Source organism: Drosophila subpulchrella, chromosome 2L (genome assembly GCF_014743375.2).
Source record: "Drosophila subpulchrella strain 33 F10 #4 breed RU33 chromosome 2L, RU_Dsub_v1.1 Primary Assembly, whole genome shotgun sequence".
Classification (NCBI taxonomy): domain Eukaryota; kingdom Metazoa; phylum Arthropoda; class Insecta; order Diptera; family Drosophilidae; genus Drosophila; species Drosophila subpulchrella.
The window spans coordinates 9,901,318-9,923,893 of record NC_050610.1 but is presented as its reverse complement, the minus strand read 5'-3'; the positions used below and the strand labels follow the sequence as shown (position 1 = coordinate 9,923,893).

The 22,576-nt window shown below is 37.8% G+C and overlaps 2 protein-coding genes across 6 annotated transcripts in view; one reads left to right on the top strand and one right to left on the bottom strand.

Annotated features, from left to right (window-relative positions):
* The window catches only part of LOC119546440 (protein madd-4), a 62,816-nt gene extending 49,661 nt beyond the window's left edge, over positions 1 to 13,155 (top strand). The window contains exons 17-21 of the mRNA XM_037852715.1: positions 970 to 1,092; positions 8,956 to 9,333; positions 10,348 to 10,704; positions 10,776 to 10,926; positions 11,609 to 13,155. Of these exons, the coding sequence (XP_037708643.1) occupies positions 970 to 1,092; positions 8,956 to 9,333; positions 10,348 to 10,704; positions 10,776 to 10,926; positions 11,609 to 11,763 (1,164 nt within the window). The 3' untranslated portion in view covers positions 11,764 to 13,155. The remainder of the gene's footprint in view (positions 1 to 969; positions 1,093 to 8,955; positions 9,334 to 10,347; positions 10,705 to 10,775; positions 10,927 to 11,608) is intronic.
* Positions 13,156 to 14,533: 1,378 nt separating this feature from the next.
* LOC119546438 (cytohesin-1) overlaps positions 14,534 to 22,576 on the bottom strand; it is a 43,024-nt gene continuing 34,981 nt past the window's right edge. For 3 of the 5 annotated variants that reach the window (XM_037852711.1, XM_037852708.1, XM_037852709.1), the window contains exons 3-9: positions 20,005 to 20,137; positions 17,462 to 17,560; positions 17,236 to 17,335; positions 16,975 to 17,149; positions 16,072 to 16,277; positions 15,781 to 15,994; positions 15,565 to 15,717 (exon numbers count right to left, since the gene is read on the bottom strand). In XM_037852711.1, the coding sequence (XP_037708639.1) occupies positions 15,565 to 15,717; positions 15,781 to 15,994; positions 16,072 to 16,277; positions 16,975 to 17,149; positions 17,236 to 17,335; positions 17,462 to 17,560; positions 20,005 to 20,137 (1,080 nt within the window). Of the gene's footprint in view, positions 15,718 to 15,780; positions 15,995 to 16,071; positions 16,278 to 16,974; positions 17,150 to 17,235; positions 17,336 to 17,461; positions 17,561 to 20,004; positions 20,138 to 22,576 lie in introns of all 5 variants that reach the window. The other 2 variants (XM_037852713.1, XM_037852710.1) reach the window with 1 other exon arrangement.

Below are 22,576 nucleotides of genomic sequence, written 5' to 3'. Positions count from 1 at the left end.
GCTTTCCTCTGTTGGAAAAGGCAGCCAAGAATTAGCGTAAATACCCTGATTGAGTTGTAGCCGATGGGATGAATAGTGAATTCGTGTTTAGGATATTCTTTTTACTATAAATTTTATTATGGTCAAAGAAAATGCGATATTCAGGTAAATAAGTAAAGCAAAGTTGTTAAGGAAACGCAATTGGATTAAAGGTTTGGAAAAGGTGTGAAGTGTAAGGGATTTATCTGGTTAGCTAGGTGCAGGGAATTTAAAAACTTGAATGATATCTACACTGATAAAAAAACTTTTTACGTTATTTAATTAAATAAATTATTCTAATATTAGAAAAACGTTATGTCGCTTTAATTTTCATCCATTGCTTTTTTTATTTTTAACAATGATAATATATCTAACAGTCATAGTTAATTTAATAATATTTTCTACCTTTGATTTTTCATCTTTAATTGTGCGATTTATTATGCTTTATATTAAAAATTGTGTTTTTTATATATAACAACTTCGAAAATTTCATTTTTATATGCATATATTTACTTTTATGTTCCTTTTTTTCTATCAGTGTAGTATTTCCATTTACTATCAAAGATTCTTCTTTAATATTCCTAAGAATTGGCTTTAAAAGTCCGACTTAAATGCCTTCGCTTTCAGGTCGAACCGTTTTGATTGCTCTCCAGTACGCTCCCCCCTCCCCATACTAACGAACTTAACTTCAACTGTCGCCCCAGCACCATTTCCGCTAATATATTACGCTCATATCCATATCAGCATAGCCATAACTTGCAACCAAAACATATTGCTAATAAATAACGTCACACTTAATAACTATTTTCGCCATATTTCTTTCTTAACCCAACACAATGACCAACCCACACCCCAATCCAAACTCCAATCCGAAACCGAAACCGAAACCGAACCCAAACCAACACCAATCCCAATGCAATGTATCTGTATCTGCTGCGTGGGCACTTGCAGCATTCGCAATTAGTGCAATCCGAGGACAGGGTTCCGCAGCCGGCGAGCGCCAGTAGCGGAAGTGGTCGCACCAGGACCCTCCTGGCCATGCCATACTTCCAGGCTCTGCTCAGCAATCTCCAGGTGAGGCGCATCCTTTATGCATCCCTTGGCTCTCTTATTTCGACCATCCACTGGCTGTTGTCCTTGTTTTATTGACAACCAAACTCACATTCCGTTGCCGATTGCTTTTTATTTACACTCATTCATTTCTTGGCTGCTCGTACGTACTTCTTTTCGCTATTTCCTGATTTCAATGGCTTTCTTTTGCTTTCATTTCATTTATTTCTCAGGATCCATGCATTTTCCCCTGCATGCGTGTAATTAGTGCACATCGAGTGGGCGTGGCGTGTCGGGGGGCGTGGGCCATGGAAATTGGCAAAGTGCTGCATATAAATTGGGCAAACGTGTGCATCTATATATTTGCCTTGAAGTCTGATTTGATTGGGCCCCTTTGCCGAAGCAGTGGTTGCAATTTGTCAAATGATAGGCCAAGGGAAACTGAAAATTGGCTGAATATTTAGGCTAGAAACCTATAATCCTAGCTTTGTCGCCCTACACATGTTCGCTGTTATTATCTATTTGTTTTGCATGTTTCATTGTTTGACATCATTGTTTAATTTGCGGCGACTTTGCCAAAATTGCCTTAAATATGCTGGCAATAAGCTGGGGAAAAGGCAGATAAATTGACCTCGATTAAAGATCTTAGCTTATACAAGGATTAAAGAGAACCAGCACTTTAAATCAGAGTTTGACAATAAATTAAATGCAAAAATACACCCTCTATTAAGTTACCAAAAAATATGTAAAATTATTTAAGAAATTTAAATTTCAAAATCGTTTAGAGCTAGGAACCTTTTTTTATATGTTAAAAATAAATAGTTCGAACATAATTTCATAGGCCTTGAATATTTTTGAATCATTTGCACATCTGCACCTTATTGCATGATCAGTTACAGGATGAAGACCAATCAGATGTGATTGAATATACTCCCCAAAACTCTACAACAATGATTTATCAAGTTTTGTCTTTCTTTTCACATATACCGACATCAATATTTTCCTTTACTCTTCCGTTTTTCCGGGGGCCCTCTGAAACATATTGAACAACACAAACAACATAACAAAATGGGGACCAATTCCAAATACTCTTCCCTAAACATATCGAATGCAACGTAGGTAAAACTTTCCAATAAATAAACACTTTTTGCCTGATTCCACTACTCATAAAACACTTTTCACTCTATTTTCGGCGCGTAAAAAGGTTACCTGATAACCTTGATATTCTTAATATCCCTATAGCCAAAGGCAATGCAATTGGTATCGCAAAATATTTAATTAAAATTTTTTATGAAATTTTCCCCCTTTTCCTTATGGTATTCGCCCTCGGTCAACTTTTTGCGCGCCTGCCATCAAAGACATTTTTTTTCTGGCTTTTTGTATGCATTTTATACATTGTGAAATGAGCAAACAATTGGCATAATAGGTAAAAAAGCTTAAGTTGGCACCCAAAGCACGAGAAAGTCGACTTTTCCAGAAAAAGCATGTTGCCAAGATAAAAGCAGACAAATTGGTCAAATATGTAAAGAAATATCGAAAACTTTACAAACAAATTTGGCTGCCACTATTTTAAGAAGCTTATTTTTGCACTCGCCAAAATAAGTACATTTTAAGTCGCTACCATATTAAACATTCATTATAATTAATAGCGCTGTGACAACAAATTAGTCAAACGTGTACCAAATGTGTACAAATCTTTCTGTTTATATCTGTTTAAAATAATTAATATATGTACATTGTACACATTACAATTATTTTAAAGTATCAAACAACAAAGCAAAAAAAAATTATTCACAATAAATCAAATTGTCAATGAATTAAATTGCAAGTTTATTTTTTATAATTACTTTTGAAGCCATTATCATGCAAATATTTAAACCAAATAAATGATGGTACAAAATTTATTTCGTCTGATTTTTTTTTTAACATATTCACTTTAAATTTGTCATTAGCACAATTAGAGCACCTATAATTTATTATTCATGAAACACGTCAAGCTTTCATAGTTCAATCATTGACCTTTGCAAGAGAAATAAGTTGTTTGTATTGTTTCTCTGTTGTTTCATACATGCATGTTACCAAACTCATGTTATAAAATATTTACTATGTTAATTTCTATAAATAATTTACCCAAAACTATATATTGTTAACTAAAAACTAACTTTAAATGTTTATACCAGAAGTGCCCATAGTCTATCGTTGGTTTGTTAATGTTTGATATGGTGGCTAGGTAAGTGCCGCTGCCATCGTCAACTGTCGGGAACACGTCCTGAAATTCATAGAAACTTTTCTGCACAACGAACAATTCGGAAAACTTTTTTTACAAACTTAATTTGTTAATTCTTTATACCACGACTCATTGGGGCGTTTTGTCTACATCCCGTCCCTCTGTAATTTTGTTTATTTCCCTTTTCACCACATAAAAGGTTTTTGAATAAAGCCAAAAACTAGTTTGGCTTATAATTTAGCCATCAGTCTATGGCGCCGCTGCCTCTGAAAATGCCAACAGAACATTTTCGGGAGCATGTGTACTTGGCTTGGAAGCGGTTTTTTAGCTGATATTTATTATGCAATAGAAAATAAATTAAACAGTTGGGAGTAGCTGGGAAAAGTTTATCCATAAAAGGAGTCACTCAGGCAGGCATCACCAGCTGATTTATAGACACAGTTTAGGTAAAAACTAATGGACAATCTATTAGTCGGAATCTATTAAGAAAATGGTTAAATATTTCCTATCATCTTGCTACATGTGTACATATATTGAAATAAATCAGGCATCGATAATAACAGTTATTTGCGTTTTCCTTTTTAAAAAAACACCTTTTACATACATCAAAAAGTTTTAGTTATCCCTAGATTTCCACTAAAAGTAAAAAAAGGAATTTTAAAATAAATAAAATAAAGGAACTTCAGTTTATTATAAAAACTTGACCAATATTTTTAACAATAATTCATTTGTAAGTAATAAAATTAATATCAATATATATTTTAATTTTGTTAGAAAGATAAAGGTTGCCAAATACTTTTCCCATGCACTGTGCTATTATTTCCAAACAGTTGTACTCTTCATCCGAGGAAAACCTTCTACAGGAAAGTTGGGGAGGGGTTAATAAAAAATATTACCACACAAACCGACGAATGCTGAACTACTGGCAGAGTTGAGTAGACGTTACCATCGCAGTATGCAGATTAGGCAAAAATAATTTATGATGCCCGGCCAGGCGGGTCGCAGGATCCGGCAGAATAGACCAATCCCAGCCAGAAACTTTGGCTGCAGGATTCAGGATCTGCGGATGCTGGTGGGAAGAGGTGGGTTCTGCGATAGGGCGACACTTTCCAGCGACATTTATCAAAGCTAGTTACCGGAAAATTGTAAGCCCCACACTATTCGCAGAATGATACCATCAGCCAAATAGAGGGAGCGATTATAACTAATTTTGCCAGCATTTTTGCTGGAAATTCTCGTGGCTACGCAAACCAACATGCAGACCACTAAAAATATGCAGTGGTTTAAGAGCCGACAGATATTGTCCCATATGCCGGCTGTCGGGGTTGTTTGTACGGGGTGACAATAAAACAATTTGGGTCGAAAGTTTGCGGCGGTTTGATTAACTCTTTGCGGCACCCGCATTCTGCCTCTTAACACCCTCTTTTACGACCGACTGCTCATAATAATAATTTGTCATAATTGTTAAATATTTAATATATTTGCATTTCATTTAGTCGCAATAAAAGTCGAACTTTATAGTCGCGGAAAATAATGCATTTGTTGATTTTCGCACTTGGAGTTATGCGGGTTTGGATTAATTTGAGTATTTAAAAGCTAAAATATTGATCCGGTAAAGAGCTGATTCTTACTTAAATATAAATCTCTTGAACTGGTTTGTTTTCGATCGGTACTGATGTTTCGGAAATTTAATAATATTCAATAAAGATTTGGAAATCGAAGATAGATCGGAGACTTTTAATGTCTTAGATATAGGATACCGAATTCAAAGTTAAGTGATTTATATAGGTAAAACGGCATAGCTATAGTGTTTTAACATTACATTATACTATGACAAGCTATTGAAATACTAAAACTAAAATCTTGCCTTTCAGTAAAACTTTTCAATTTAATCAAAAACGGACGACAATACTTGCTAGAAGAATATTTAGTTAATTTATAGGAATATACTACAAAATAATACTTTTAAAAAACAAGACGAACTTTTGCCTAAATAAAAATGTAAATGTGTATAAAGTATATATTTGTTATTTACATAATATCAAACGACTATTTTGTAAGGGTATTTTCACTTTCGCTTACTTTCTTCTTATCCTTGCAGTATAATTTAAAGATCATCATAACCGAGCTGTTTATAGATAAACTTTTTGAATGCTCCCAAGGTATTCCAAAGTTTATAAGCCGGCTTCTGAATTGATATTTCATATGTTGAGTAGATAATTTGCTTTATTGGCCCGCTGAGTTTGTTAGAATATTATCACAAGGAGCTTCACTCAAGCCCATCATCTTTCTAATAGGTAACAGTGGTATTTATTCTGCAAGCCGGGCCACTCACTTCGGAATCAAAGTGTTAATCTCTTCATTCAATAGTTAGCTGTCTTTTGAAAACCGGCCTTCCTCATTATTCCTCTCCTTGGACTTCTATGAATGCAAATCCATCTCATGTTTAATTGCATTGTTGCCTGCGGGAATCCAAGAGATGCTCATTAGTAGTTCCATGCCGGCATCCTGCTGCTAATAATGGATTTCCATGGCTACTGGGCTGCCACCTGAATCATTTCCTTGATTAGACTGCGGAATACAAGTTATTGCCTATGCAGGATAATGCATTTTGATCATGGTCATCGATGAATCGGGTTAGTTAGTACGGTTTAGTTTGCTCTGAGCATTCCTAATTAGCTAAGTGAATGCATGGCCATAATTTACGGTCCAACATTTGGCCTATTAATTATTGTGCCCACGCCAAACAAATAATTTCCTTTTATATTTTTGCCAAACATCAAATTTAGCTGGGTGCTAGAGCGCGATAATAAATTTGCAGAGACCGCTGGTGCCACATATTCGTCATGTCGGGCGTAAATGGTTTAAAACAAGCAAAATGCTGGCTTTTAATTTTGATTGCAACTATTTATTAATGGCAGGATGTGGGGCTGCAGGATGTTGGATGCAGCATCCGCTGGATTCCGCCTCCGAGGCATTTTAGCCGCGCTCCACTTAAACTCCATGCCATTTGCTGCAATTTTTCCTCTTGCTCTCTGAAAAGGGCTTGTTTTTATTATTTATTTGCCAAACAGCGCGTACTGCTGGCAACATTTAAACTTAAATTAAACAAAATGACACACATTTCAGTCGAAAACTGCACTGCTTCGTGGTTCGCTTCTGTTTGGTTTGGTTTGGTTGGGTTGGCTTTGGGTTTTACTGGGTTTACGTTTACTTCAGTTCGGTTTGGTTAGGGTCTGTCTCCGGCAGCGTTTGGGTTCGCCTGTCAGGCGTGAGAATTTAACGATGTGCGTGGTCCAATGTGCAAAAGTTGCTAATGAGTCTGTGCTGTATACATTGAATGCAGTTAAATCCGGGGACGCAAAAGGCGACTGGAAGTCGTTCAAACTTTAGCACATAATTAACAGCCAAAGTCAGAGATATTAATGTGTGCTATAAATATTATGAAGTGTACACAAAAATTGTTATATTTGCTTACCATCGGACCATAAACAAGATTTCAGCATAAAATAATTGCAACTTGGAAATCTCATACTTGTATGTATAAGTTATAGACAAAGCAAATCCGATTGCTGGATTCCATAAATTGATCCGCACGGGAAAATATTAAAATATTAAATACAACACACATTGATTTAAAAATTATAAAATGTTTAATTACAAATTGAATTAATATTCAAAACAATATATGGCAATTAAAAACAAAACACTTTGACTTAAAAAAATTATTTAAAAGTTTGATTTCAGATTATATAAATTTATGTTTGAGATTATGTGTCATTTAATCCAGTCGGAAAAAACCTTAAAAGTGTGCCTGATAACCTGGTAGATGTAGCTCTCACACTGTCGCTCTAGAAAACCCAATTTCCTTAACAGGGACTTCACCTGTTCGATAAATGTGAAACCACACTCCCGAAATTGTCCCTTAAAAAGTAATATGTGGTATGGGTAAATAATGATAATTGCAACGTCACTGTTACCGAATTGCCTTCCAAATTAACCTCCCTGATAAGATGTTCCTCATCAGAACGGACTGTATATTTATTCAGGCAGAAGCTGCAGAGACCACACTTCCGCTCCATGCATCTACCAAATTGCCATTCCATTTTGCAGCAATAATCTGGCTACTTTGTTTGGCAAAAACAGGGCAAGAACTGTGTGCTAATTACAGTTACACAAGCGGAACACATGGCAGTCGCTGGAGGATCCCCCAGAAATCCCCGAAAATTCCAATTCCATAGCCTTGACTGCACTGCAATATTGACAAGAGCAACGATTCCGATTGCGGTGACAACAATAAAAGGCAGTGGGGGCGTGGCAGGGGCAGAGGCGTCGGCGGAGGCGTCATTGTCATTGTCGTTCCTGCCCCTTGTTGGCCAACAAATGACAAAGGGGGGGTAGCCGGCAAATAAAAGCGCAGCAGATGCAGTCAACAATGCAGCCAACAGCAGAAACTATGCAGGCGCATTTGTCGCTTTCAAGTGGCACTTGGGAAATCATCTTTGTGTGCCTCACAATCACCCAAAAACCCACCCAAAACCCACTCAAATCCACCCACCCAATCCTGCAACCTACTGCTGCATCGACTCTGGGCAGCTGTAAATGCAAACGACCAGAGAAATGACGTCGACGTTGGCATAGGTCCTCCATAGTGCTTGAAAATGAGTTCAGGGGGAGCTGGGATGCAATGGGAAATGGTATGACCAACAGAACCCAAGTGCAAAGGACAATTTTTGGCATATAGGTTGGAGATTCCGGCCGCACACGAAATTATGAGAGTTTACGACATTCGAAAAGTTAAATTTACGATGCCGTTCGTTTGGGTTTCGGTTCGAAGATTATACAAAGTTCTTTATGGGAAATTGAGGATACTTGTTGTTTAAACTTTATTTTGTGGAATAAGATTATTTTCAATACTTGGTTTAATAATGTAAAGGACTTATTTTAAGAGCTATCAAAAAATTTTAAATTTTGACCCATATGGTTATGTATTTTTAAGATTTCCTACGTAGGAAGTATATTTACGAACATGTATGTATGATGAAGGATACTTGTTGTCTAAACTTAATTATATAAAATAAGATTATTCCCAATATTCAGCTAACAAAATATATTTATCAAATTTTGAACTTCAAAGGTACCTTGGCCAATATCTATAGTAGAAACTGGGTACTACAACAGCCAACTAATCTAGGTGGGCTTTAACAAATCGAGTTATCCCGCCGAGAGAGTATTTTTGGATGAAAAACCCACGGCTGCATTTGGTAGTCAAATTTTCGCAGCTCACATAGAGGGGGAAATTAGAGGGCGGACTGAGGGGTATGCTGTTCGTGGGTCCTGTGGCTAATCGGATTTCGCAGTTCGTAGTCAGTCAACGTGAAGCAATTGATGAGGGTAATTCAAGTGTGCATGCATGAAACATCCCACCTGACCAACTCCCCCTGCACATACATACATGTATGTATACAAATGAACCTATGCAACAGATCGATGTTCGTCAGGAAAGCGGAAACGGAAACGCGGTGGCGGTTGAGCACCGAAGTTTAGCCTCGCATGTCGAACAAGAACAAACACGAGTGGCTTGGGCCCTGAGATGCATATGTACATAGGTGAATTTCCCAATTGGGAAACTAATGATTTTATCCCCCACCCACCCACAGTTTCTATGGCCGCTGCAGCGCTTCAAGGACTCGCGTGGCCAGCATTTGCTCCAAGGCGAGGCGCTCAAGTACGGCGTCGAATTGGAAGGCTCCCACTTCGAACAGGACGAGCCGGTGCGTGTGCCTGGCGCCAAGGAGCTGCACACAGAGGCGGGAACCATAAGCAGCGATTCGCCGGATTTGGATCAGGAATCCAAGGGGCAGCCGGAAACGGAGGACATCCCGCCCCACATGCCACATGCTCGATGGGAAACGGCGGTGGCAACCACGACTACGGCGATGCCCAGCCTCGAGAGCGGTGGCTTCGTCTTCAAATGGCTGCTGGGCGAGTGGTCCAAGTGCTCCCAGGAATGCGGAGCAGCTGGCAGTGGTTTGCAGGTGAGTTGAGTAATTACTGATGGGCTGTCCAAGGACAAGGTGGGTTTTCTTCTAATTAACGAGCATTGAAGCCTTCAATTTTTGGAATGGATTATAGGTTGTTTACTAAATAACTGGAAATTACTACCTAATAAGCTATATATAAAGCAATGCCATGGAATCTAAGAATAAAGGACAGTCAAATCCTATTAATTTTCTAAATTGCAATATCTTATTATTAAATTTTTATAACTCTAAATTTACTTGCCGAATTTGTATTTTAATAATATTGACTTATAAATTCCGAAGACGACTTAAAATTAAAATCTTCTAAGAGCCTTGATTTAGGTCTATTGTAACTGTATTAAAATGTAGCTGCTCACAGAGAGAATTCTGACGTTTTCATCTGAGTTTAGTTGCTTAAAAATAGAACGAAATTTTTGAAGTTGAAAATGTTCTTATTGAGCTTGAATCCAGTTGAATTGGCGTTACATTGCATATCTCAACAACTAAACTATTAGTCCCCTAAGTAGGGTATACTTATTAAAAATATAACTTTTCTCTCCTCACCTTTTCGATCTAATATTGAGAACATTGATAATAAAATGTACTTACACGGTTTTCAAGAACGAATGTTCTTTATTAAAGAACAATGTACTTGAATATTTCTCTGTGCTTAAATGAAAATCTTTAAATGCTGTGTTATAGATACATTTCATTTTTACTTAAGTATTTCTCTTTGAACTTATCTAAAGTGATAAATATTTAAGAGATTTTTTTAAGCAAGAGCTTTCGCTCGCTTTATTCCCAAAGCAAACAGGCTATCATAAAAGAGAAAAAGAAATGCGTCCCAGGGCAGCCAGCGACATTTATGCAATAATTAGCCAAGTGCAAGGGACTTGGAGAACCGGGTTCCAAAGGCTGCATAAAATCAATAGCAGGACTAAATATTTTAACAGTCCCACTGCCACTTTAAGATACAATAAAGGAATCTTTCCCATTTTTTTTCCATCTTACATCAACTCCAATCCCCAGCGACGCACGGTGAGCTGTCAGAGAGCAAAGGCAAAGGCCGGGAGCAGCAACGACACCGAAAACGACATCCTGGATGTGGATAACTCCGAGTGCTCCGCCCACGGCCTGGAGCTGCCCGATCTGTTCCGGAGCTGCGGCAACGAGGCCTGTCCGCAGTGGAGCAAGGCGGAGTGGTCGCCCTGCCAGCGGTCCCGCTGCCACGGAAGGAACACGGCCATCCAGCGCCGCGAGGTGACCTGTCGCTACGACAATGGTACGGTGGGCAGCGCCTGCGACGAGTACGAGCGGCCGGCGGTGCGGCAGGAGTGCTACAACGAGCGCTGCAAGGGCGTGTGGCGCGTGGAGCCCTGGTCCGAGGTGGGTCCCGATTCGCCCATCAGCCGTGTGGCTTAAATATTCATTATGCATCTCCCATCTCTATACTGCAGTGCAATGCGCCGTGCGGACGTCAGGGCATCAAGTACCGCATCCTGCAGTGCGTCTGGTACGGCAGTCGCCGGCCGGCGGGCAATGTGTGCAAGCACCAGCCCCGCCCCGCCGTCATGAAGGTCTGCAAAAGTCCGCCCTGCCAGGCCAAGTGTGAGTATCGATTGATGGTGGACCCATTACTACACTCTACCAGGGGTTACGTTGCCCTACATTATTTTTAAGGAAATAAAGAAATTACCACAGATTCGCATATTAAACGTTTTATAATTTTGTTTTAATTTCTTACTATCTTTGTTCTTTTTGGTTTTGCAACATACTTCTGAAATGTAATAAAATGTTGTAAAAAAACTAGCTTCCCACGTTGGCGCCATTCTGCTAAAAGGCCCACCGTATCCTAGATTTTATCCATTGGAATTTTTTACAATCTTCGGGTTAAAAAATAAACAAAAATACATTTTTGTTTGCTTCCAAGAAGTAATAGCAATATTATTTAAAAGTGTTCAGTTACGAAAAATATTCAAAAAAAAATGTTTTGTTTATGCTTATGTCATATAATACAATTTTTTGAAAATGTTATTTTTAACCTATTTAATACCATTGTTACTTTATTTTATTGCTTTAACATGTTTGTGATATTAATAGCAAATAAAAGAAAATTTTGAGATTAAACATGAAATAGTGAAAATGCTGGAAAAAATCGGTCTTTTAGTATGAAATTGTGACTATTTTTCCATAGTTTGATTCTTGTTATCTGCCTATATTATTTTTGTAATTTTTCCAATTGTATGAATTTATTGTGTTAACTTTAACAATATCGATTTCCCGCCTGCAGCCTCCACCTCGGCCGCCCTGCACTGTCGCGACTCCTCGCGCTACTGCCGCAACGCCCGCGCCATGGGTCTGTGTCGCCTGCATCGCTATAAGGAGAAGTGCTGCGGATCCTGCCAGCAGCCACAGCAGCAACCCAATCAATACCTATTCCAGTAACTCCGCTGCGGCCTACCAAATGAGCGAGAAATTTACGAACTCTGCAAGCAATTACTCTAAGTACCGTAAATCTAACGAACTATAGCAAGATATAAAGTTAAACTTATCCATATGTATGTATTGCCAGCCACACTAACACGAGTTCATTACGTTAGTTAGATACATTTGTTCGATTTAAAAAGACAGAATAATTTATAAAACATTTCCCGAATCCATTGCATGATATTTGTGTCCGAAGTAAGACCAAATATTTTAAGATCTGTCCTAGGCAGGATCTCTCTGGCCAATCAATCGACAAACAACCTGACCTTAATGTTTAGCTACTAATTTGATCCTCTTCACAAATCTTTGGCATCCGCTTTGCTTCAAGCAATAAAAACCTTTAAATATAATGAATTTGAGGTTCTAAATTTTCACTACGTCTCAATTTATTCAAGTGTAATGCATGTCATACGATCTTGAGTCGAAAATTAAAACAGGTTACACAGGCGTGGCAACAGGAAAAATAAAAGTTTAAGGTAAATTAACCTAGCAAATAATGAAAGTAAAGATTTAGGCGTGTGATCATGAAATATGATTCGATTAAATGCTGACTCAAATGGCCCACAAAAAGTAGTTGAAATGTTTTAGCAAAAATCTCCGACTAGCATTAAAACTAAATTAATCAGCTGAAATCACAAAACCTATGAAGCATGTTTTAAATTTGTCAATGAAACTTGATGGCAAAGAACAAATCCGCACTGTTACCTAATGTGAACGAAAACCGAATACTAATATGTACATATAGTGAAAGACAGATATTTAGGCAACCTTTACGATATGCACCTTTGACTATTCCATCGTCAGTTTATGGCACTGAATTTACTTTCGTTTTGCATTTACCAATTTACCACTAAGGATATTGTAAATAAATCGAATTCGTCACTAAATCAACATTTCATTTAAAGGCCAACCATGTAATTTAATGAAGGAAAAGCTATGTGGAATAAATATATGTACGCCTATTTGTAATTAGTTTTTTATGGACAAATTATTTTATAAACATTAACATAAATCTAAACAATAAATAAATACTGCGGCGTGCTAGCGTCTGACTATAGTTTAAATATATGCATTGAAAAAACGAAACGAGGCAAGAAAATCCCGCGAATGTTAAAAGCGTAAATAAATATTTAAGCTGTTAAGTGAAAGTTATTGATAATAAACACATACAAGTAAACGCAACCGTAACCAATGTTAAACACAAACACAGACCCAAACAGACATGTTAACACATTAACGCAGCCCCACATCAATACATACGCTCCAATCCCATAATACAGCCAGGATATGAAAAACTCCGAAATATTGTAAGGATTTAAAACAAGTGTGGAATAAATATTAAATACTGAACATCTGAGCGTATTTTTTGGAAGGGACCGATATCGTTTTGTAATTTTAAAGCGCATAAATATAAATACTCATACTGGCGTCAGTGAAGAAGCTATAACTTTTTCAATATCTGTTGGACTTTCGGTAGATCAATAAGTTATAATAAATCGCACTGACACAGATTGAACGAGGACAACATTCGCTCCGTCGAATATAATCTTAGTACAAGCTTTCTAGTTCTTTTAATTCCCATGTTCTCGAAGTTCACACGGACAGACAGTTACATATATACGAATATGATTCGATCGACTCAGTTAATAATCCTTGATAAATAGCATTTTTGTTTTATAGGGTCGTAAACTTTTTCTTCAAACTGTTTCAGTATTCATTGCCAAAAAAAGATCACCTTTATACACTCAGTGTCCTTTTTCATCCGGTGCTTATAAAGTTTAAAATTCTATAGCCATTATAGCAATAATCGTTAATTTTTTTAAAAGCAAACGGTTTTTACGGTTTAAAATTTATGCAGCACATCGATATATACTATTCCTTTTGTGGTTTGACAAAGCATTTCACAAATTCCGTCGAATACACGAAGTTTTTAATTTTTTGCAGTAAAAATCATACACACTTGACTTAATTTTTTAATAAACTTTATATAATATTTATTTGATGTTTATGTATAATTTCATATAATTATCTGTTCATGTTACGGTTAAAGCGATACAAAATACTAAACTACACTATTATTTACTGGCATACTTATTCATTTAACATCAAGTTATCCTGACAATATATACAAACTGTTTATTTCTGTTTATTAGAATGCTAAAACGCACATACTCACAGGCGTAAGCTAAGCCTAAACAATATAATTGCCCACATATAAGATAAACAATTCGTAGAACATAATACATCCTTCGAACTGAGTGATCTACTATTAATTTGTTATGTATGTACATTCGATTAAAACACAAGATATATATTTGATAATACACAGTAATGTTATTTGAAGTAGGTATACAGAGCTAGCTAAATTATTTATAATATTGCAAAATCGTTTGGGACTGCTGGTTCCAAATAATTTATTTGACATGACAGTTCCCAAAATGAAAATTTAAAACATATGTTAGGATGTCTGTTAACAGTGACAATCAAGGCAAAATGGATAAGTGACAAAGAAATGTGATGTGATAAAGTTTATTCCTCAGTCTCGAACCAAAACAAACCACATAGGATCTGCTAGGAGCTCTTTCATCAATGATATCACAGAGGCTCAACATACAATATACTATTACATATAACAGCATCTTATGGCTATCATAAGATTAATGCTGGCAACCGAGTTCTTTTTCATTGATTTTTAGAGCTACTTACATTCCCTGTTTACACATTTGTCATTAGCGTGCTATTTTTCCATCTTCTTTCAAATTTATTGTATGTGATATCAACTCTGGCTGGAACACTTTTCGGTTGGCTCGTTTCTCACTATTCAATTTAACAAAATTGACATAAAATGCATTTTCAAAACACTTTACAAAGGACAAACACATTTTTTAAACTTATAAGGAAAGCGTCCATTTGAGTTGGAAATTGGCATGTTGTAGTAATAGTTTAAATTAGATCTTTGGTTCAATATAAACTATGTTTGCCTGTTCACAATCTCTGTATCAAACCTGCTTGCAGTCTAAATGCATTTATGTATTGTTTCTGTTAATTAGACAGTTTTACTTTTTACATTTTTCATTCGTTGTTAGCTTTATCATTAGGTTCTCAGAAAGGCCATTTCTAGCTTGCACCTTCTTTATGTAATTGGTTTTATAATAATTGCCAAGCAACAATTGTATGCCGTTTTCATTTGCATCAAATAATCATTTACATAAACTTCAGCGTTCCAACAGCGTTTCGGCGGCTGGGATATGTTTCATAGCACTAGGGATTTCTATAATAGAGGGTGGTGGGACAACTTAGGTGGTAAACGCTAATTCAAAGACATATTCGTAGACTTACGCCTATAATGAAACTAAACAAAAATTTGCACTAATGAAAATGTATATAAATGTGTATTTCTTATTGATGCAATTTTCGGTTATTTTTTCATATCATTCATATTGGTTTTGCTTAATGTAAATAAATTATATCACAACAATAGAGACAAAGTTTGTGGTTCGGAGTGCATCGGCGTGTGATGGCTTGTTTCGAGTCAATCAAACAGGATACAAAGACATAATTGGGTATTGAACAAATTACAGGCATTGGTTCAACATGGAAATTCTCAGATACGCACACACACACAACGTTTAATTATATAATTTGGGTATATGCATATGCATTTGTTGTTTAAATATGGGGGAGAGAGAGCAGCCACACACGCGTAGCAGAGTTTCACTGAGATCCAAGACAAAAGTTGCGCAGAGCTTATTCTTAATATTAACTGTTGCTGAGCGCCTTCTTCTTTCTTTGTACTAGGATGTCATAGAACGGATTGTGGCTGATGGACTGCGTCAGCCGCTTGACCCACTCCTGCTGGTCCTCCTCCGTGGCAGCGGACATGCGGTACACTGTATGCTTGCCCTCGACCACCTGAAATAGGAATACAAAATATATTAAGAATTTAATTCAGACTTCTTATAGCACAGTACTCACCTTGCCCTCGGAGTCAGTCTTGCAGGCCTTAATAATCTCAGCACCGCCTGAGGCATAGAGCTCAAAGCAGTGCGGTTTGCTGCGATCGTGAATCTCGCGCACCGATATGTTCTCCAGGGGAATAATGCCGCGCGGCTCCTTATCGGTGGTGTATTCAAAATAGTATAGGCAATTGTCGTTCAAAATGAACCAACGTCGTTTCCACGATTTGTATCTTTAGAAAAATAGAAAAGAAAAATACATTCGTTAGTTAGGAAATCACACATTGAATGGTTTCGTTTAGCAACTCACCTGCCGCCTTGCTTCCACAGCCAGCCCTCCTTGTCGGGATTGAAGAAGGTGTGCATCAGATCATTGCCATCGTCTTGGGGTATTTTGAATGGCTCCGTTCGAATGGACTCGTAGAGGGACTCCAGCAGGCCGCGGGGCAAATCTCCGCCGTTGTTGATGCCACGATTCATCGATATGAATTGCTCAACGGTGGGTTTGTCTTTAACCTGTTGGCGAAAAAGAAGACCGACAGTTAGCATCAGATATAAAAACAAAAATGTATACCGCTTACTTATAAAAATACACTTTTAATTAACTTTTGGTGTACTCATATTCAACTCAAAGTGCACAACCAAATTCGCTGCAGTTTCTCTGTAATTTCTGCACACTTGCCCTATTTATAGCTATCTTAATTAGTAATTTCTCTAAAGATCGGTCGGACACACGCCCCAGCAAATGCAAAGGCGAAATGCGGAAGTAAAAAGCTGCAATCCCGATAATTGCGGGCTGACAACCAGCGAATACAAATTTAATTTCAAAGTTGAAGGACAGATCCGGGGCACGCGTCTTGCATTTCTTTTTGGGGGATTCTTATTTTTTGGTTTTGGCATAAGCAACTGTTTCCTGACATCCGGTTGGCAATAAAGATGTTAAAGAACTTGAAGTTGATGCCAAGAAATAAATTTAGCAGAAGACTTAATATATTACAATGTTATAAGACAATTAATCAGGCAGAGGCTTCCCTAGGGCTAATATTCCTATTTACGTTATTATTTCTTGATATAGGTTAGATAAAAAAAGTTCTTGAACTATAATATAATAATATTTGAACCATGGAATTTTTAGTCTGTATCCAAATACGTTTAAATACCTTCTTCATTTTTAATCTAAAGCTAACATGATTTTACGATTTGTTGTACTTACCGATGGATTGTGCAGCGATGTATTGAGCATTATAATGGCGAAGCTGAGCACGTAGCAGGTGTCCGTGTTGGTGAATATATCCGGATTCAGTTGGCAATAGCGCTGTGCGAAGGTCTCCATCATGCGGTCGATCTTTTGCGCCTCGCCGGGCAAGCGAAATGACCACAGAAATTGTCTGTGGAAAGTGAATGGTGGAGAGAGGCGGGGAAAGTGCCATTAGCGATAGTCGTAATTAGAACTGGGTGTCGGGAGGGGACCTACCTGAGGGCCTGCACTAGAATGAGATTGGTAAAATCGTGGAGCGCCACAAAGGCTTTCAGCACATCCTCATTAAAATCGTTCTTTTCGCCAAGGTAATCGCCTGGAAAAAAGAAAAACGACCATTAAAATGTATGTTTGCTGTAAGTATAATTGTTTCTTCCGATTTTGTTTTAGCGATGGCCATAAAGGCAAGGTCACCTAATGACTTCTGGTAGGGATAACTTACCAATGGCGGTTTTGTTCAGTCCCTCGCCCTTGTAGAGGAAATGTGCCACATCCTGGGGATCGTGACGCAGCAGTCTGTTCTCTACGAGATACTCAATTCCTGAAAAAGAATAAAAAAAAGAATATTAGTCTACGAATATTGAGATATGAGTTTTCCAACTGCAGCGCAGACTTTGTAATCACAACGAATGCTCCCGGAAAAGCAAGCCGCCACGCCAGTCACAACAAAGAAATCAAATCAAATCATATAATATACCCATATATGTATGCATTCAAAGCCAGCGACCCGCAACATAAACCACAGCAATCTCAATAAAGAAGGAATACGGAAAAATAAAGACAGAACAAAGTGGGAGCGCCCCATAATAACGATGTCATTATTTGCCAATCAATGAAGAAGCTCAACCAATTCCGATAAAAGCTGCAAAAAAGCGCGAGCAAATCACACGCAAACAAATGGAAACCAACTAGAATTATTAGATGTAAACAAAAATGTATGAAAATAAATAGATAGGAGTTCCTATAGCAGAAGTTGATGCCAATGTCCGCCAGGTGGCGCTTAAGCAACACAAGAAATCCCACAGATTGGATTTTCAGATTGAAGTTGAAATTGCCATCGGGAAATTCTAATAACACACACATGACAAATCAGTTCGAAGGATGTGGATAAAATAGGGGCTGACAGAATAGAACTTTGAGTCCCGTTTTCGTGAAGGTCCTTAAATGCGCTCCTGCCTTTCCGAGGATTCTCTCAATCAATGTTGGCAAGCAGAAAGTTTAGCGTGACTTCGGGAGCTTCACGCGCGATTAACATCGCCAAGTTGGCAGAGCCCCCTCCTATCCATCCAATCCTCCCTAGAAAACCACACTCCAGGGGGGGCATCATTTGAGCGTTATGGATGGCACATTTGTGTGCCATTAATTTGAGTGTTCGTGTGTGGATCTGTTTGCGTATATTGCTGATAATCGGCCGATAAGGCGACAAATGACGATGACACCACCATCACCACCACGACTCATGTGGTACATTCTCGAGTGAAACTTTTTTAATAAGCGACGACAAAACATCTCGTCTCTGGCCGGGATTCGATTTGGCTTTTGTTATTCAGCCATCTACGGCACATGCACCTCCCGAGCCTCCCCACTTTGGATTAGCATTTTTATTGTGCGCCCTATAGATACATATAGCCGGAAAGCCGTGCAGGATGTGATGTCTTTTGTGGGAAGCTGCGTGGCCTAATTTCGACTTGTCGACGGTAATTTATGGCCAAGAGAGGTTGACGTAAATATTTGATTGGTTTTAAACGAGTGGGCCGAGTGGGAGATGGGGTGGCAGGGTGGTTGTGGAATGTCCCAAGATATGGGGCGGGAAATTGAGATGTTCCAGAGATGGGTAAACGGCAAACATGTTGACATGTGGGTCACCCAATGTGGAGGCTCTAAAACTCAAGTTGAAGGTGTATATTTAGCTCTCTGCCCTTTCGATACGAAAATAGAACGATTTCCCTATAAATTATTTAACTCATCCTAACATTTCCATAACATTCTTGGAACAGAAGCAATCAAATGGGTATTTCCGTGTACTTTAAAATAATTAACAACAGCTTTTCCCTCAATATCTTCAAACTCTTTTAAAGAGATTCACCATTTATGTATTTATCTTGTATACACCCTTGTTCTGGGTCTATCTTCTGGCACGATGCCCCTATGGCATCCTCCCTTGTCAAGTTCTCGGTAATATTGCGACATTGACATTTCCATTAAATTAAACACTTGAACATTCTGAGGGTTTCCCATTTTTTTTGGGGGGGAAAGAGGTGACGACGCACACGCACGTACTTCAGATGTCAACGAACTGTCAAATTTGTCAGAATTTTAAGATAGTGAACGAACGAACGCCCCTCACCCACATAGACAATCCTCCAAAAGATCTTCTTCGGCAATCCTCCAACTGCACTTAGTGCATTTTTTCCGGGCTCATTACGTTATTAAATTAACGTCAAAATTATCATGGGAAGAACGTGTCCGTAAGTCCCACCATACAGCACCGATACGGGCAATCCTCACTCTTTGACAATTTCGCATGGTAATTTTGCCTCTTGGCGCCGAAGCACGCTCCATGGATTCTCGTGGAGATTCTGGTGTGAATTAACCCTCCGCCACACCATGTCTGTGGTGTCGACGTCTGTCCCCTGCCCTCATCAGCTCAATTATAAAGCATTTTGACTGACTTCATTGTCGCCGAGGTTCGGGGTGTCGCCCGTTGTCATTGGAAATTCATTTAAATCATCGCATTTGCAAAGTTTACATTTCACGACTTTGAGCGACACTCCCTTTTGCCTGATTGCCAAATAAGCTGCTCTGGAGCTGTGGAAACTCGTCTGGTTTATATGGGAAGAGAACCTTTTAAATTGCACTGAGCTCTGGCTATTTGCATATTGAACCGCAGTGAGTCATCAGGAAATTACAAGCCAATGCGAACAATAACTTTTTGAGGGCTCAAGGGGAAAGTACATACATTTTAATTTTAAGCATTCAACTCACCTTTTTTCGGATCCATATTGAACTTTTTGCGGCCAATGGACATCTGCTTGTCCTTATTGGAATGCTTGCAGTCTTCGGGCACATCGAGCGCCTCCATTTCCGAGACAACTTCGGTAAGCTCATCTTTGATTTGCTGAAATAAGAGATTCGGAAACGAAAAGGTTACACATGAGAATTTAAAAATAACTTGAGGAAGTGACGGAAACAAGTGGTGCTATAAATACATATGCAAATACAGTTTGCAGTCGACAATTCCAAGTTAATGAAAAGTTCAGGCCACTTGGCTGCTGTTTAAACTGCGTGTGATATTTATAAAAAAAAATCCCATAAATTCTAAGCACTGAAAGTCGGGTAATTTGCATTTCCTCAGTGCCGTGTCGCCTGTGGACTGGCGCCAAATAAAAAAAAAGCTACAACGACGACATACACTCACTTGAAATCATTTCTAAAATTGGTCCGCTCTAGAGCTTAAAATACAAAAGGGGGAAAATAGAGCAGATCCATAAAACCCAATGCAAAGTTGATTTAATTGAATTAACGAACTACCTGACACTGAACCGGAGACATCGCCTATGGTCACTGGTTCCTCAAGAACTTACTCATCAAGGATCATTCCGAAAGAAGAATGTCAATTTGATGTGATGCTCGAAGAAGCGGAACGAGTGAGATTCCACCGAACCCAAAGTATCTTGTATCTGTGTATCTGTAAGCTACTACAGTACTCAGTTGACGCATGAACGATGAGATGAGAGCCACGAGACCGGAACATATCAATTGCCCCGCACTCATTCACAGCCCAGGCCTAAAAAGTGACCTTCTGACTTGGGGGGAGGGGGTATATGTATATACCATCGAATCGAAGGGAGAAATGTTAATTAAGCTCCATTAAATACATTTGACAAATTGTCCCAGTACTGTGTAATAGACTTCACGCATATGCAGTTGCTAAGATCGTTGAGATTCACGATGAGATCATTGGGACCTTCAGTCGAGTCAATCGAAATGAAAATTGAAATTGAAATTCTCATTGAATGCGGATTCGCTGAGTAAATTAGTATTTCACTGACTTGTTGGAATATAGATCCAATGGTGTCAAGAATTTTATATCTCATCGACATTGAACGATTTCGAGGAATTTTAATGCTCAATACGTGTCACCCAGAATAAGCGTAAGCAGAAAAATGTTATTTTTAAAGAATGATGTTAAGCTAATGTTTGTCAATAAAAGTGGATAAGATTTCTCATAAAAATGATAGCTTTGCTTACTCGTGGTAATCGGGGTAAATTTGTATTACAAATACCTCTCCACATTTATAATAATTTATTTTTGAATAATTTACTCAACTCACACCAACATTTAATAATTTAACGACTCTATTTTGAACGCTTAGAGTTTCCCAGGCTTTGAACCATTAATTTTCATTACCCATACTCCACACAACTTCCGTAGGCCTTACATTTTCATAAAGGGCAATCCTTAAACAAACTTTTGAACAAAGAAATTATGTAAATTTCCCGATTTTCCAATCAATACAAGGGTCAACAAACCAAATGGTAGCCTTAAGCTACCAAGCTACGCCCCATAAAACCATAGAAAATGACATAAGAAAATATAAAAAACTTGAGGCGTTGAACAGGTTCTGGAATCCAAAAGTCGGTAAAAAGCGACAATTATTAAAAAGGCCCAAGTGGACACGGTTTATTGAGAGAAAAAGATCAACTGGCAGGGAGACAAAGTTAATGAGCGTCAAACCTAAAAATAAACTCAAAGCGAGGCTTGGTATCTTCCCAGTTAAGGCGACAGGTAAAAGATACTTGCTGACGAGTGTGAGAACATGCCGTATTTGAGTTCCACAGAAGTGGCTACAGGTGATAACTGGTTTCGGACTGGAATGCTCAATGCAAATTCTTCGAATCGCGGGGATATTAAATGTATCTGAGCCGAAAAACAAATTGATTGTGGTATAAAATGGCAAAACAAGATGACAAAAGGGAAGATTAAAAAACCCAATTTTATTTAACTGAGTATCAACAAGAAGAATTCTTTGGAAATTGTATTATTTTGCATTGTTTTGTTTTTAAAAACCGCAAAACTCCAAATTTTAATGATAAAACATAAAAAAAAACATCAAAGTGTGACTTGTTTTATATTATGCCGTACAATTCTATAGCGTAGCAGAAAACCCCAATAATACATTTTATGTTTTTAACGAGAAATCATTTAAATGAGAATTACTTGTGGGCATGTTATATTAATCCAAAATAATTAAATCTAAATGAAAATATTGTAAATATTACAACTCCAAGAAAATGATAATCATGTTTAAATATAATGAAATATATTATTAACATATCGAAACAAAAAAAAAACACTTTTAAAGTTTTTAATGAGATTGCAATTTCTTATGCAATTTCAATGAGTATGTCGTGTGGATACCAAATTAAAATAAAGTCCCCTTTAAAATTCTTTATAAGAATGTGGGAATCCCTACAAGACTTTGATATGTACTCTCCGTGTAAAAGGAAATGAACACTTAAAGATTAAACAATGAAGCAGACTCAGCTGTGTTTT